Raw genomic sequence first — 18240 nt, 5'->3', positions numbered from 1 at the left:
AGTAGATAGATGAATATCACTATAAAATACAGCTGACAACCACTGGCCACAACAGTACTTGGCTTGGGCCAGATGTAGCCAAAAGACCACACTTTGATGACCACTACTGTATGAGGTTTAGAAAAGTAGGTGAGGTATGTTGGACCATGTACTCAGTCATTGAAGTGTTCTCAGAAAATTCGTATGTTAGATGTTGTCCATAGAAGGCAAGCCCCTGGGATCAGTTTCCACTCTTTCCACTTTTTAGTCTTCATGGAAATTTAATTTTGGAGCACAGTGCACTTAAAAGGCAGAGTTTCATTTTACAGTTTTCACTCACATTCTTCAGTATTCTGTCTGCATTTTGCACTTTTTGGTCAATTATTTGAGCAGATTGAAAGCAAGACTCCCTAGAAATCACACAATGGATGTTTGTCCAATTTTCGTAGCCAAACAACAAGTTGGGATTAGACAAATTGACCAGCATGAGGTGTGGTTTTGGGAAAAAAAAACATGTACTTAATTGCTTGGAAGTTAAATATATTATTTTTCATGTTTTCTGAACAAAACTGGAAAATAAAAAATTGAAAAAATAGTCAAATGCTGTGGGAAATGATTTATCTAAAAGTGAGAAAGAAAACAAATTGGAGTAACAATTTATCTGCCTTTGAGTGATGCTCAAAATCATGAACAGCATATGAGGTGCTGATTGAGAATTTTAAGTTCAGTATTTATAGAGTATTAAAGGATATTTGTCAGGTATCTACATAAACCACAGGCAGATATCCTCTAGTACTCTTTAAAATTGTAAGATTCTTAGTTTAATGTTGAACTTTCTCAATCAGCACCTCATTTGCTGTGTGTGATTTTGAGCATCAGTCAAAGGTCAAATGTTTCTCTAATCTATTTTATTTCTGAAACTTCCTAGCATATTAAAACTATGTGCCAGACTGAGACACAAACTCAGGACCTTTGCCTTTGTAAAGCAAGTGCTCTATTGACTGAGCTACCGAAGCACAACTCATGTTCTGACCTCACACCTTTACTTCTACCAGTACCTCATCTCCTATCTTCAAGACTTCACAGAACCTCTCCTGCAAAACTTGCAGACTTGCACTCCTAGAACAAAGAATACTGTGGAAACATGGCTTAGCAGCAGCCTGGGGTATGTTTCCAGAATGAAACTTATTTTAGTTCTTACTTTTATATATTTGACAATGTTGGTTTTTATGAAGTATATTTACAGTTATAAAAAGTCTTGAACACAAGTATACCAATTGTCATTGAAGTAACACATTCTACTGAATAAACTTTCACTCTTATCAAAAGTCAAAGTTTGTAAATTATTTGTGTAATTTGCTAAAGTAGTGACATAAAGATGTTCATAACCCAGACGTTGGTTTAAACACCACAGTGTTTTGCTAAATGTAGAACTTATGTAAGTGATATGCTGTTGCTTCCCTCTGATCTATGAGCTGACATACCAGCCAGTCAGTTTTAGAGGGGGGGGGGGGTGTCTAGAATTTAACATAGATTTTGAACCACAATGCAACATGGCATTCTGCAAGTACAAACCATTTCTAGAGGTGAAACAAGTCATAAATGTTAGAAGAAGTAGTATACAGTTATTTTAGTGCAATAGATTTTTGTACCCTTGCATTGTTTTACAAATTTATGTTAAAACTTTAAGTAGTACTGAGGTATATTAAAGCATATTACAAACCTAATTACACTTATAGTTAAGTTACAATATTATCCTATTTATGTCCTAAAACACATACACAAACATGGATTTGTATTCCACCTCCAGTCGCACAATTTCAGCAACAGACTTCAGGAAATGGCCGTGTACTAGAAAGTTTTAAAAAGAGGCAAAAGATGATAAAGGAAACTTTGCAATGTAAAAATAATAAATTTATGTAGTTAAAATAATCAGGTTTTGAAAATATAATATAATTGGATTGATAAAAAATCTACTCCCCAAATAGTGGCACGAGAACACACGTATAAAGGTATTTAAATTAGCAAGCTTACAGAACTAGTGGCTCCTTCTTCTGGCAGAAGGGTTGAAGGAGAAGGAAGAGGGGTGAAGAGAAAGGAGTGATGAGGTTTAGAAAAGGGGAAGACACCTGTGAAGTAACACATGTCATATAGCCTACCAGCTGATACGTAAAAACTGTTCGGTCTTTTACATTGGCATGACTACCTCTAAGTTATCGATTAGGATGAATGGGCATGGGCAGCAGGTATGTACTGGCAATACACAATATATTATTGCAGAGCAAGCTCTTTGACATGACAGTTGTGACCACAGTGCCTATTTCTCCACACATGCCATCTGGATTCTTCCCCCAGACATCTGTTTCTGAGAACTCCAGGTGTGGGAATTGGTGTTACAACATATCCATTGTTTTGCCACACACCCTACCTTAGTTTGTGTTAATTTCTTTTGTCTCAGCATTTCTTTCCAGTGACTATTCCTTTCTTCACTCCCTTTTAGTTTTCTACATCTTTCATTTTCTGACCTATCTTTTGCCGCCCCCCTCCCACCTCTCTCACAAATAATGCACTTATGTTTTTGCTTTTATTAACTCATGCACAATGTTTGGCAATAATCTCAGTCTTACGTATTACCGAATCTTCCACCTGTAAGCTTTCAAGTTTTCAAATCCTGTCCAGTGTAGCCTCCAACAATCATATTTCCTTCTCATCCTGTCCAGTAAGTTTTCCATGACCTTGGGTTCTGGGTGAGTTTTATGAACTTTCCTAAACCTTGCTAATCCTTTTCTTTCATCACTCTTCCTTGTCTTTCAGCCCTTCTGTCAGAAAAAATGTGCAACTGTCTCCAAAAGCTTGCAAATTTCAGTAACTTTGTATGTGTGCTCTCTTGGTGCTGCATGGTGAGTAGATTTTTTATTTGTCAAATTATGTTAAATTTATACAGTGTACATTTCAAGTGCATGTATGTGTTAATTGGAGCTATTATTATTTGTAATATGTTTCTCTCTGACACATTTGTACTCCACCTCTAGTCATACCATTTCAGCCACAGACTATTTGAGTAACTTCCTGTGATCTAGAAAGGTAAATATTATTGTGCACTGTGTATTCAGGCTGAGACTAAACAATCTTTTAATCTTTTTTTAATATGGATATACATTTTGTGTTTTTTTATCTGCTGTGGTAAGTAGCTGTGTAAAATAAGTCAAGCATTTACAGGATCCCATTCAGTAAGAGCTACAGCCTCCATATAAATGCATGCTATTTGCAGCGAATGGCGTCTATAGAAGAAGCGTCAGCACCACGACAAGAAGCAGAATTGAGAACCTCAGGTGGCGTTAGAAGTGCTGTGTACTTCTCATATTTCTCTTCTGGTGGCAACTACTGTCTACAGTTATTTGTGGCTGTTGCATTTATATTGACACCAGTGGTTGTTCTGGGTGGTGATTACTGGCTCTCATACTGGTAATATTTCCTTAGTCATTTAATTTACCTGTATTGTTAAACTGTAATGTTGTTAACGTTTTGTTTCCAAACAGAAGTTCAATTTACTGTACCTAATTTGTGTTACTAGTCTTGTTTGTTTTTTTGTTTAACCATATAGATGCCACATACAAATGTGGAATAAGAAGAATTTCCAGGTGGACAAACAGTGTTGTTTATTAATAATTGTAGCTTAACACATTTTAATTACCTCCAGTAAGAAATTCTTGTCTGTCTGTGGTGTTGATACTGTGGTGTCACAGTGGTCTTTTGTGGCCATTGACATTAAGTGAATGAGCTGCGTGTGAGCAGTGTATTACTGCATGTTGTTGCTTAATTGTAAATGTGCTGTGTTTCAAAATAGACTTTACTATTGTCTCTTGCTTTTTGAATGTGATGTTGTGCAGTGATTTGTTAGTTTATGATTGTTATAATTACTGTTGGAGGAGTAAGTTGTTGATAAATGTGATGAGAATGACTTCTTCAGTACGTGCCAGACTTCTTTAGAAATAAATTTTACTAATGATGATGAAGAAGATGTTGAAAATAATTATTATGAGTAAAAGTAGTTTAGAAAGAAAAATAGTAAAGAACCACCAAGAGAAAAAAGAAAGAATTAAATAGACTGTTCTGTGCTCTGGGGTTGTAGAATACACAGTTCATGATACATGTGTTAGTGCTAATCAGTTAATTCCTTCTATTCTGTACACAACTAGCATCATACTGAGAACTCTTCACTTCATCCAAGTTTGTGAAGTGCTCTGATATAATCACTTCTGAATGCTCCAAATCAGGCAACTGATACAGTATGTGAAGCCACAGAAGCCTATGTACATAACTGTATGTATGACTTATGAGACAGTGACACTATCTAGATATCGCCACATTTACTTACTAAAGGTTTCAACAATGGAGCAAAATATTTGGCCATCCAATAAGTTGGTGCATCTGCATTACTCGATGTTGGTTTAATAGTTAACACTTGTAGTATCTGCTCCAAGCATGGTTTACAACTTACATTTTCTTCTGAACCTCTTTTTTCCTGTATAATTGTGCGGATATTGGTAAGGTAAAATTATCTGGGAAGCTTCAGTCCTCAAGTAGATGGCTGGAGTTAGAAGTAGAGCAGTTTTTTTAATCCTTGAGCTGTGAGGTCCTTGACAGTCTTGTGATAAGTTGTATATATTCTCTATATGGAGAGGTCACTCAGCAGCAAAATAATGGGTAATATCCACTATTTTGCTCTGAGAGACCTACAGGGTAAACTACTGACTGGAAATTGTTCTGGAGATTATAAAGTGCAGCTCTCTTAGATTTGTATATGTTACTTTTCTGTGGATGTGATCTTGTAAGTGCTTAGCATGCTTCAACCCTTACTTTTCAGCAGCATTATCAGATAGCTCTTGTGAAAGGTGGATCAGTGTGGTAAGAAGCATCTAGGACTAGCAATAAGCACTGCACAGGAATGGTTTATCGAATATTGGTGACGCAACCATCTACCACTCCCCAACAAATCTGCAGCAGCTGAATATTATATTTCCATTGCCCATTCCATGGATTATGGGATAGTCAAAACTGGCCACAGCCTTATCCTACAGGATTCAGTGGTAAAGGAATTTGTGGAAATATAATTAGTAGACAACCTACTCAACCAAGATGAGGATTTCCTGCTTGGCAAGTTATGGAAACCGCTAATTTCACCTGTGTGCTCTTAGAAGAATTATGTTTTTGAGTTTTCACTGCCTGGAATTCCAACAAATGACATCCATTATAGTAATCAGCCACAATTTGTACACACTATTGATTTTTTGGCTCTGCATTTGCTTTGTTTTACTCTTAGGTGAATAAAGCTTTATCTCTGACTGAAGTCTTGTTGCCATCAGAGTTATCTGTGATGCACCTGCATTTATGCCACAGTATTATGTCAAGTACTTTAAATTTTGCCAATGACTCACATTGAATGTGGGTGTAGGGTTATCAGCTGAAATACTGGAAGAAGAACTGATACTATCTTGGGTGCATGCTCAGAAGATGAGAAAGGACTGCCAGTCTTAATGAATAAGTAAATAAGAAATGAGAAAGCAGCTGATACAGATGTGACACCAGGAGAAATACTAAAATGTTTTAACCAAGAAGGAATAAGACAAATACTGAGATTATGTAGCAAAATACATTATAATGGTGAATGGCTAGAGGGTTGTCTGAATATAGTAATGATTCCAGTACCAAATAAGCAGAAAATGAGGAAATGCATTGAACACAGGGCAAGTAGCCTCATTCACATGCAGCCACGTTGTGTTAAGAGTCATTAATAAAAGACTATAAAAGATAATGGATGAGCATTTGGTTGGGGAGCAAATTGGTTTTAGATGAAATACCGATACAAAAGATGCGCTGTGACTCTTAAATTCTTGGAGAGAGGTTTGTTTAAAGGGATACAATGAAATACAGCAGAGGAAATGAGATAGAGTAGTAACCTGACTATAGTAGATGTTGAAAGTGAGCACCATTCATCACTTGGCACTTTTGGGCCTTGGTCAGCAAGCTGTTGATGCTGGCTTAAAGCTGGAGTGCTGGAATTTCTGCAGTCTCATTTGAAATGTTCTGCTGCAGTTCTTGAAGACTAAGAGGGCTGTTGTGGTATACCTTAGACTTGAGGGCTCCCACAGAAAGTAATCACACACTGACAGATCTGGTAGGGCTGTGACCAGACTTGCCACTGCTAACAGCTCTCAGGTGTAAAGATTGTGTAAATGTTCTACAAGGTTTGTCCAGCTGTATGAGCAGTTGCTCCATCCTGTTGGAAGTAACTGTAGGTGTTTTCCTCCTCTGTTAAAACTGCCACAAATGGTTTCAAAATGTATCCTCTCATCTGGGCTGCTTTTATTTGCCCAACCCTGTAATTGTTTTATAGAACTGTAAAAGACACTTGATAATGTGGCTCAAAATGAGCTTGCAACTATAATGAAGGAAAATAAAGTGATCTGGGAAATGAAATGACTTACAAACTCGTGATATTTAAATTAAAAATAAATAACACAAAAACAAAAGACAGTACCAGTTGGCCAGAAGTAGGAAAGGGAGTAAGACAAGGCTACTGTGTGTCACTTACCCTTTCCAATCTGTACCTAGAAAGTATTGTTGACCACTGCCCACTAGATGATGAGAGGGTAAAATTTGGGGAAAAAAGTCCTTCTAGTAACAGGTGAGAAAGAATATTCAAGATATAGTAGTTACCACTGAAACTAAAGGAAAGATTTATGGAATGAAAATCAGTTCAAAGAAAATGAAAGTTTTAAATACCTAGGAAGCAGGATAGAAAACAACTGGAAAAGCAGCACATAAATTAAAATCGGAATACCAATGGCAAAAGAGGCATTTTGTAAGAAAATGAGAGTTTTCGCAGCAATATGGACAAAGATTTTAGAAAAGTCTAATAAAATATTTTTGTGCAGAATGTCCTCCTTTATGGTGCTGAAACGTAGACAAGAGGAAGAAAGGTTTTATGCTTTTGAGGTTTGAACATGGTAGAAAATGGAGATAATGTGCTTAATGGACATAGTGAAAAATGAGGAGGTACTGATAAGCATGGGGGAGCAAAGAAATTACTGAATGTAATAAGCAGAAGAAAAAGAAACTGGATTGGACATTTATTAAGGAAGAAGCAGCAGAGTATAGAAACAGTCTTAAGAGAAGCTTGTGGAAAGGAGCAGCAGGAACGTTAAGAAGGAAGCAATAGATTGCAGAAAATGGAGATGCAAAGGAACTGCTAACCCATGGATATGAAGATGATGATGATGATGATGCATGGTTAATATAAAGAAGCTATTTGTAATTTCTGTTACTCTTAATTTTGCACATGTCTATTGGCCAAATAAGGACCTTAAATGTCTCTTTAAAATGAAATCTATGGAATGGAGCTCACTCAGTTTTTTGAGGCAAAATGCAGAGCTACTCAAATAAAGAAGTAACGGCACACCAGGATTCATCAGCTGCCAATAACAGCTGGAGGGATTGGTGATGTACTGATCACGTCCCATGATCATTGCTCATTTACATGGCCAGTGATCACTGTTCCTCGTACTGGGTTATAGGCCTTATAGGAAAGAGTCTGTGAGTCAGATCAGGTTTAAGGCTTAGTCTGTGAGTTGTACCTATGATCTTTTTCCATTTTCTTAATTCCTAGCAACTTGTATTCTGCTCATTGATCCAGTTGCTATGTGACTATAGAGGTATAATTCTTAATTTATAATTGTAAAATAATGTTTGTTACCTCCCAGTTTACAAGTCATTCCTCTGTATTATTCAAAGCCATTAGCTTTGGACTGAGATACTCTCCTCTATTTTATATTTCAATAGACTTTTCATTAAAGCATTCTTACTTAATATATATATGCCAAATTTTTGCAGGACCAACTCAGAAGAGATAATGCAAACCATGTACACTGAAAGTAACTCCACATACTACAATGAGACTGACACATATTTGACAGCATATGGTTGGATACCAGATACAACCACAAGTGTCTATATCTATACTGCAGTTATGGTTGCTACAGTTGTAGTTACTGTAGTTCGTTCCATATCATTCTTCATCCTTTGCATACGTGCATCAATGAGGCTACACAATCAAATGTTTATTGGTGTAACACGAGCAACTATGCATTTCTTCAACAACAATCCTGCAGGTATATGTTAATTTCTGTATTCATGTATGTCTTCTAATATTTATCATACTTACACTAAGTTATAATAAAAAGATTGTCATTTCTTCTTATTGCTTGTTTCATTACAAAATAAAAGTGACAATTTTATAAATTTTAGTGTCACACACACACACACACACACACACACACACACACACACACACCAAGTAAAAATAGCTATTATGAAATAGTTATTCTTTCCACTACAAAATATCTAATCCATTATATCTCATTGCTATATGTCAATGGGGAACAGTACAAATACAGGGTGTTTCATAATTTGTTTTACATGTTTCTAGGGGTTGCGCAGAGGAGTTAGTATATAAAACTTTGGTAAAGAACCCATGTCCTTAAATGTACTGCTTGGATATAAAACAAGTCTGGAGATTGGATCACTTCCAGATCTCCCCCTTCATAGTGCAAGTATTTGAAATATAGCCCATACCATGGGCTGCTGTAGGGCACACAGCTAAAAGCTCATTGTCTCCCCTCTGTGCGTACCACTAAGCAGGAGATTTGAAAGTGATATAATCTTCAAACTTACTTTACATCCAAAGCATACATTTCTGGAGTGGGTTCATTACCGAAACTTTACTTGCTAAGTCCCCTCTACAGTACCTATAAGCCTCTAATAGGGGTTGTAAACTACCCCGTATAATGTGAAAGTATTAAAAACACTTCATTTTTTTAAAATTGTGCAAAAGTAAGTGAAATAACTTGAATGTATGATTTTAGACTAATCCATTTGAAAATGTATAAATAAAGAGGGATGAGTTGGAGTGGTGATTGGAGGGAGGAGGGGGGTCTAAATAGTTGACAGACTGACTGATGATTGCAGCTACATACAGAATTAAACATTTCTTTAGAATTCAGATGAAACTGCAGAGTGATATTCACTAGGAATATGGATGAAATATACATATAAATATGTGTAAAATACGTTAAATATATGTGGAACATATGTAACATTTGCATATGCAGGTGAAGCTTATAATGCAAAATGCAAGCATTTGAATAGAATTTTTCAAATTTAATCCAGTAACAAAAAAATCATTCTTTCATTTACTTTGTACATGTCAATGTGTCTGCTTTGTATGTGTGTAGTTACTTAAAAGCATTCATAGGTAGTGATATATGTAGTAATGTCTGTTCCAGCATAGCTCTGGAATATCTGGGGTGATTTCAGTCAACCCTGCTACATGTATGACTCACTAATAGAAAAAAGTACTGTGAAGTAAGGACTCTCATAGAAAGGAAGGTGTAGGGTTGGGAAGAGGGTAAATTGTAAAAATAAACTGAACTCTAGAGCATGTGAAGAAACTTCAGCAAATTGAATATTCAAATAAATTTTGGGCTTGCAGCCAGTCATTATTTAGTACAAGTCATGGTGTTTTGACTGCACGCCTGCCAGTCATCTTCAAGTGATCCAGCAAAGACTGATGAAGACTTCCCCTCCTCCCTTTCTGCAATTTTTCAGTGCACTTTGTGTACTTTGTGCATTCATTAAAATTATGGTGACAGAGTGAACATACCACATGGTGAAGAGTGCACCCCCTCCCCACCAACCCCCCCCCCCCCTTTCCCCATCTGCAATGGAATTGAAGAACTCAGCTGTCCTCAAGGTTGTCGCTTGACTATCAGCATACTCTGTTGTCTTTGTTTGCAACAAATCATGGTAAAGATGTGTTTCATGAATTTTCCAACTAGTACCTACTATTGTAGTTCATCAGATTTTCTGTCATGCATATTTTCATAGATTCTTTAATAATTTAGTCCCAAAAATTATTGCTTTATTTTACTGCATTGACTGTATCAATGAAATAAGCAATTTTTGGTAATATAATTGGATAGATAAAAGATCTACTCACTAAGTGGCAACAGAACACGCACATAAAGATATTGAAATTTGCAAGCTTTTGGGACCAATGGCTCCTCCTTCTCACAGAAGGGTTAAAGGGGAAAGAAGGAAAGAATAGGTGTGAAAGAAAACGACTGGTGAGGTTTAGGAAATAGGAGAATTCAGAAAATTCCCTAGAACCCCTGGCCATGGGAGACTTACCAGATGGGATGAAAAGGAAACACTGACTGTTGGGGACTACACATGATGAGATGTGTAAACCTGCAAGCTTAAAAGTGGAAGATAGGATAATACACAAGGCAGAGATTACTGTCAAAAACATTGAGCATGTGTTAATAAGTGTGAAAAGTTAAGGCATTGTACGTGGCAAAGGTGAGGGGCGGGGAAAAATAAACACTTCAGAAAATAAAAGGTATAGAAAACTAAAACGTATTGGAGAAAGAAATAGTTATTGAGAAGAAATGCTGAGACCAAAAAAGTTAATGCAAATTAAGGCCAGGTGGATGGCAAGAACCAAGGACATATTGTAATGTCAGTTGCCACCTGCAGAGTTCTGAGAAACTGGTGTCTACAGAAGAATCCAGATGACGTGTGTGGAGAAACAGGCACTGAGGTCATGGCTGTCATGTTGTAAATTATGCTCTGGAAGAGGATATAGTGTGCTGTCAGTATACACCCTATGTCTATACCCATTCATCCTGATAACTTGGTGGTAGTCATGCCAATGTAAAAGGCCAGACAGTATTTACATAACAGATGGTACATGACATGTGTCATTTCATAGGTGGCTTTCCCTTTCATAGTATATGTTTTGCCTGTTATAGCACACTGTTTCTACATCTGAAAGATAATGTCGATTGATATTTTGCACCTGTTGCATAACAGTGTCACTAGTTGTGCCACAATGAGGAAGGTGCATAAGGCAAGCCATAGGGTAGGGAAGTAGGTGCAGAAGGAGTAGGTTCTAACAAGGATATTTCAGAGATTAGGGGGATGACAAAAAGCTATTCTAGAATGGACCCCATTTCAGGACACGATTTTTGGAACCCGTAGCCTTGTCAAATTAGCAGATTAATACTTTCGAGACCAGGACAACACTGAGTAATGAGAGGTGTACTCATAAGTTGTTTTTTGGAGGGATCAGCAGTATGAGGATTGGATTTGATGGCTCAGGAAACCTGCTTTTCAACTAAGTTGGTGTGGTAATTACATCCTGTGATGGATAACGTGAGATTGGTGTTTTATTGCTGTAAAAAGTCTGCACCTGAACAAATACATTTGTTTTGAATGGCAAGGCTGCATAGGAACATTTGACATGGAAATGATGGCAAATGTCAAAATGTAGGTACTGTCATTCATTAGTAGGCTTGTGAAATTTAATTGGGAGAATCCACACTGATGGGGGGAAAAAAATTACAGTAGCAAGAATGAGTTGTGCGACGTAAATGTAAGTTGGTAGGTGTGTCTACATCTGAAAGATAATGTATATTGATATTTTGCACCAGTTGCATAAGAGTGGCACTAGTTGTGCCACAATGAGGGTCCAAATCAGGTTGCTTCAAATACATGCCATAACAGTTGGATGTGGTGAGTTGAGGTTAGTCCATAATGCCTTTAATGTGAGGAAGACACTATTACTAGCACCTCACTAAGTTTAAACAAGGTCATGTAATAGGGCTGCAGGAAACTGGATGTTACTGATGGGATATTGCAGAAAGACTTAGCAGGAATGTAGCTGCTGTACGTGATTTCTGGAAGCAGTGATCACGAGAATGTATTCTCACATGGGTCTACAGAGGGGAGACCAGTAGTGTTCGGCGTGTGGCTCTGGCACATTGTACTGTTTCATTTTTAAGGTTTGCCTTGATCACAAATGATAGATAACATTTTACAAATCAAACAATGGAAAATCCAGGATGGGATGTAACAATATTATGAGAAGGAAAGTTTCTACTCACCATATAGCTGAGATGCTGAGTCAGCATCTCTGCTGCAGGATAACATTGTACTGCACTGCAGCACCAATTTGTGCAGCAGTTGGCACTGCAGTGACAGAATGTACTGTTACAAATCAATTACTTGAATGACAGTTCTGAGCAAGAGGCAAGAGGCACTGTAGTGTGCATTCTGCTGACCCCAAACAAGAGTCATTTTCAACTTTAGTAGTGTCAAATGAGAGCTGATTGTAGGGCAATGTGGAGGTCTGTTGTCTTTCTGATGATATCTGGTTCTGTCTCGGTACCAGTGATGGCATTGTACTGGTTAAAAGGAAACCAGTTTGAGAGCCTGCGACCAACTTGTCTGTGTGCTAGAGACACTGGACAAACATTCAGAGTTATCACCTGGGGCGCAATTTTGTATGATAACAGGAGCACTCTTGTGGTTATCTTGTGCGCCTGACTGAAATTTGTATGTCAGTTTGGTGATTCAACCTGTTGTGCTGCCATTCATGAACAGCACTCCAGGGGGCAGCATTCCAGGATAACGCTTGCCCACATACCACTGTTGCAACCCAACATTCTCTGCAGAGTGTCAACATGTTGCCTTGGCCTCCTCGATCACCAGATCTGTCTCCAACTGAACACATATGGGACATCATCAGACTACAAATCCACTGTCATACAGAAACAGCATTAACCATCCCTATATTGGCCAACTAAGTGCAACAGGCATGGGAGTCCATTCCAGAGACTGACATCAAGCACCTGAACCACACAAAGCATGCCCATTTGCATGGTTGCATTTAACATTCTGGTAGTTATGCTGGTCATTAATGTACCATTGTTTCACATTTGCAATGGTTTACTCTTGCTTACATTAACCTGTGATCTCGCATTGTAAATCACTTAAATATGTTACCTAGATAAATGTAGTCACAAAATTTCATTACTCTACATTAGTTATTTTGTGGTGTTGCAATTTTTTTGCATCAGTGTATTTAGAGATCCCAAGAATTTTAACAGGCCACCCTCACCATGAACCCATATGGTAAAGATGTTACCAGTGCATCTAAACCAAATCAGGGGCTGAAGGCTTATGGATCTCAGGAAAGACTCCTCCAAATGAACCATGAAAAGTTTGGCATAGAGGAGAGCCATCCTGGTTCCCATGGCCATGCCTCTGGTCTGTTTGCGTGTCTGCCCCTCAAAGGTAAAGTAGTTGTTGACTGAAGTTGGAGGGGGAAGAAAGGAAAGAAAAGGAAAGGAAAGAGAAGGAACAATTGATGTCAGCTGCATTGGGATTTTATGCCGCATCATTGGTGATGAGTGAAAACATATGTGGGACCAGGATTTGAACCTGGGATCTCCTGTTTACTAGGCTGTTGCTGTAACCACTGCATCACCTGGACACAGTGTTTCGTGCAATTGTGTGGACTATCTTGGCATGCCTCCTGGCCAGCCCATATTCTCACCCATCATCACATATTTGCAGTCCCTGTCCGTGTCCTCCGTGCTTGCCAGTTTGAGATTCACAGGAGGTTGAACAAAATTGTGCATCCACACTGAAGGTGGTAGGTTCATTGCCCATCAAGGCAAATCAATTATATGAATGCTTTGTGTCTGTTCTTTTGGACATGTCTGAAGGAACAGAAACCATATGGTATCCATGGCTGTGATACGTATGTAAATTAAAGTTGGAAGGGGAGAAAGGAAAGGAAAGGGAAGAAACTACTGATGTCAGTTGCATCTGGTTGGTGCAGTGGTTAACCAACTGCCTAGTAAGCAGAAGATCCTGTGTTTGAATCCCAGTCCAGCACACATTTTACTTCATCACCGCTGATTCCACATAAAGTCCCGATTCAACTGACATTGATAATTCCTTTTGTTTCTCCTCCCTCCACCTTCAATTCACATAAAATGAATCACAGCTGCAGATTAGGCAGAATCTGCAGCTGTGATACGTATTGTGTAAATTGGTTTGGATAAGTGTGAAAGAACAGATGCCATGCATTCATGAAAATATAAAGTTGATTAAGTTGAGCAGGAAGGATGTCATAGGTTTGGGTGCTGTTTGAGGAAATCCTCAGCAGCAGACAGATCATGTATATGGTGGATGTTGATGTAGATGGAGGTGGTATCAATGGTGAAAAGTTAGGCGTGTTGCAAGAGTGGATCTGGCACAGATATCAGACAATCAAGAAAACTGTTAGTTTCTTTAATATAGGCAGGAAATCTTTGTGCTGTAGGTTGCAGGTGTTGATCAACTAAGGCAGATAAATGTTTTTGGGTGCTTTGAAGTCAACAGCTATGGAACAGCTTGGTTGATTGGGTGATCAGGTTAGTGGATCTCAGGAATAAGGTAAAAGGTGATGGTGTGTGGTTTGGCTGGGGTAAGAAATTCTATGGATTGAGGTGTTAGTCCTTGGGAGTAGCCTGAGATTTACAGGATTGTCTGTAGGTCAATTTGTATGACAGGGATGAAATCTTGATGGTAGATGTTCTACATATATGTGTCAGACAGTTGGAATACATTCTTTCCTTACATACTACCATCAGTCAAATACCACAGAGAGAGATCCATTGTCTGCTGGGAGGATAATGATGGATTCATGAGTTTTTAGGGAATGAAGAGCCTGCAGTTCTGCAGTGTACAGGTTAGGATCATGTCGTAGGGGCCTGAGGAAAGGTTTAAAGCACAGCTGTATGTTAGGAATTTTGGAAGGCTTGTAAGGAATGATTTTGAAGTAGCTGTGGTGGATCAAGTTGGGATTGTTGTCTGAACTGTTCAGGCTGTGATCAATATCAGATTAGCTGTTGGAAAGGTTTTGAGACTGGGTTGTAAAGCGATCCAGTTGGCATTACATGTGAAGGGAAGTAGGTCCTTCACCAAAGCAGCATGATTAAATGCAGGTTTAGGGCTGTATGTGAGACTCTAGGATAATACAGACAATTCAGGAGGGGAGACTGCCTCAGATGAGAGGTTCAGAACACTGCAGTGTTGTTATTGGTTCTTGTGATCATGAGTTATCCTTGCTTCGGCAGGCAGTGATGAAGGCTAGGGGATGTTAAAAATGTTTACTGAGCTCAGTTTGTAGGAGACGAGTAGTGGTTGATGGTGTGGCTGTTTAGGTAGATGGTAAGGGACAGGAAGGGAAACATCACGGTTGAGGTAGTTAAGGAGAAGGTGGGATAGCTTTTTGAGGTGAAGTGTTTCCTGTTGTTACAGTTTGGAGTTGGCTTGGTGGATGATACCATGTAAGGAAAGCAGATAACTGCAGGATTTTTTAGAAAGAGAGAAGTCTGGTTGAGTGGAAATTGGCAGATGAGGCATATAGGTCACTGATTATCTGGGTAAGTTCAAGGATGGGACCTAAGTTCTGATAGTACAAAAACGTGATTTCAAAATGACCAAATGTAATAGATGATGGGATTTATCATGGCAAGGAAGGAGGGTTTGGAGTGTTAGAGATTATGGGAATGCCAAAAAAGAAGCAGAGGTGAAAAAAAGAGAGAAAAATGAAAGAAATGCAAGGAAAATATATTTGAAAAGTTTGTGCAAAAATCATGAGAACAGACAAAAGTTAATAAGTGGTAATGAGTGGGCAAGAATTTCTCACCATAAATGTTGAGTATATGATAAAAAGCATAGAAAAAATAATGATGGGTAAAAAAATTGTGATTGGGAAAGTCATGAAAACAGAAAAAAATTTAAATACATGGCAAATAGAAAACAAGGTCATTTGAGAAAACATAGTCTACTGTGTTAGGCAAATAAAATAATGCAGGAGATTGCAGCTAAAATCAATCTGTGCAGTTTGGTGAAGAACAAAAGCACAAGAACATGAAGGAGTTCTGTAAAAGCAAGGTAATTGGAGACTGGAAAAGAAAATTGCTCTCAAATTTCCAAATAAATTGCCAAAAGATGATCAGGAGAAGGCCCTGCAGTGTAGTGAACTGCAAGCAAAGTGTTATAAGCAAATTCATAAATAACAATGGACCCATCTAAGTGTATGGAAATCAGTACTAGAAAAGATGTAGGGGCAAGATGTTGTTAATGTAGGTGATACAGATAAATAAACAAGCAAACTTTCACATAATGTTGAAAACAGACTACAATTTGAACAAGATAGATGACAGCAATGACTGACAAGGGGCTACGTAAAAAGGAACGATGGCGTCTTAGGCTAATACATCAACATCAATCAGTTTTTGAAAATATAATGTAATTTCATAGATAAAAATTTATTCATCACGAGGTGGCAGGAGAAGCTGCATGCAAATTATTGAAATTTGTAAGCTTTTGGATCCAGTGGCTCTTTCTTCTGGCAGAAGAGTTGAAGAGAAATGAAGAGGTGTGTTGGAAAAAGACTGGTAAGGTTTAGAAAATTGGGAGAGTTTGCAAAAGTTGACCAGAACCCCAGGTCAGGGGAGACTTACTGGACTGGATTAGAAGAAAAGACTGATTGTTGGGGAGGGCACAGAATGAGACCTGAAAACCTGAGAGCTTAAACGTGGAAGATAGGGTAATATGCAAGACAGAGATTACTGACCAAACATTGAGCAGAAAGCTAAGTGCATTATATGTGGTAGAGGGGGAGGGCAGCGGTCAAGGAAAGACAGACAAGTTACAAAATTAAAGTTGTAGAAAACCAAACATGAGTAAGGAAGGAATAGTCACTGAGGAAAAAATACTGAGACAGAAGAAACTGATGTAATTAAAGGCTAGCTGGATGGCAAGAATGAAGAACATGCTGTGACGCCAGCTGCCACCTGCAGAGTTCTGAGAAACTGGTGGGTGGGCGAAAAATCCAGACAGGTGTGGAGAAAAAGGCACTGAGGTCACAGCTGTCATGTTGTATATTATGCTCTGCAACAGGATGTAGCATGTTACCAGTATACACCCTCTGCCTATGCCCATTCATCCTAACTATTAACTGGGTAGTTATCGTGCCAATGTAAAAGGCCAAATATTATTTACATAACAGCTGGTACATGGCACATGTCAATTAATAGGTGGCTCTCCCTTTGATAGTATATGTTTTACCTGTTACAGTGGTGTTATAGGTGATGGTAGGAGGATGCATAAGGCAAGTCTTACATTGGGAACAGTAGGGTAGAGAAATGGATGCAGAAGGAGCATAGGGTCTGACAAGGATATTGTGAGAATTGGGAGGGTGATGAAAAGCTATTCTAGATGTGTTGGGCAAAATGTCAGACCGAATGGACCTCATTTCAGAGCATGATTTTAGGAAGTCATAGCCTTGTCAAATACCAAGTTAATAATAATGGCATGTGACGAGGGCCTCCCATCAGGTAGACCACTCGCCTGGTGCAAGTCTTTAGATTTGATGCCACTTCGGCGACTTGCACGTTGATGGGGATGAAATGATGATGATTAGGACAACACAACACCCAGTCCCTGAGCAGAGAAAATCTCTGACCCAGCCGGGAATCGAACCCAGGCCCTTAGGATTGACAGTCTGTCGCCCTGACCACTCCGCTACGGGAGTGGACAATACCAGGTTAATACTGAATGATGAAAGGTGTGCTCATAAGCAGTTTTACTGGAAGGATCAGCAGTACCAGGATTGGATCTGATGGCCTGGGAAATCTGCTTTTGAATTAGGCTGGTGCAATAATTATGTCCACTGAAGATTGATGTGAGAATGGTTTTATATTTATGTAAAGGGTCTGCATCTGAACAAATATATTTTATAATTTGCACAGTTATAATAAATTTGTTGTTAGAATAATGGCAGTTGGGGAGGGCTGAGAACATCAACTGACATGATTCAGATCATTGCACACTTTATTTAGAATTGGCATTTGCTTGTTTTTCCAATCATCATGTTTGTGGCACACACATCTTCTATAAATCCACCAAGGTTGAGACATGTTATTGATGTGGAGTATCAGATGATATTTCAGTGCTCCAAAATGGAGAGTTTAAATCCCATAAGCAATGTAATTACATGTAGCTATCAGCACCTCAACACTCGCCACCTCATATTGTGCTCAATAATTATGTAGCTGTGTCATTACTTACTATTCCCTCTTCCAGAGCTTTCATTCTCATCATTGTTTCTCTACAGCAAGTTTTATCAACTGGAAGGCTACAATATATGTCTCATTAACATTTTATTATATCTTTTAGGTAGAATCCTCAACCGGTTTTCAAAAGACATAGGCAATGTGGACGAAATTCTTCCTCTTACTGTAGTAGACTGCTTCCAGGTAAGCATTTTAGTTTCAGCTTATAACTGGTCAGACATCT

General features: G+C 38.4%; 1 protein-coding gene across 2 annotated transcripts in view; it reads left to right on the top strand.

Moving 5' to 3' along the window:
• Positions 1-18240, top strand: part of LOC126334856 (probable multidrug resistance-associated protein lethal(2)03659) — a 276184-nt gene that overhangs the window by 168522 nt on the left and 89422 nt on the right. For both annotated transcript variants that reach the window (XM_049997525.1, XM_049997526.1), the window contains 3 exons: positions 3251-3444; positions 7873-8150; positions 18121-18200. In XM_049997525.1, coding sequence (XP_049853482.1) covers positions 3251-3444; positions 7873-8150; positions 18121-18200 — 552 coding nt within the window. The remainder of the gene's footprint in view (positions 1-3250; positions 3445-7872; positions 8151-18120; positions 18201-18240) is intronic.

The sequence above is a fragment of the Schistocerca gregaria genome, chromosome 2 (genome assembly GCF_023897955.1).
Source record: "Schistocerca gregaria isolate iqSchGreg1 chromosome 2, iqSchGreg1.2, whole genome shotgun sequence".
Taxonomy (NCBI): Eukaryota; Metazoa; Arthropoda; class Insecta; order Orthoptera; family Acrididae; genus Schistocerca; species Schistocerca gregaria.
The sequence above is the reverse complement of the archived record's forward strand: the minus strand, read 5'-3'. Positions and strand labels throughout refer to the sequence as shown.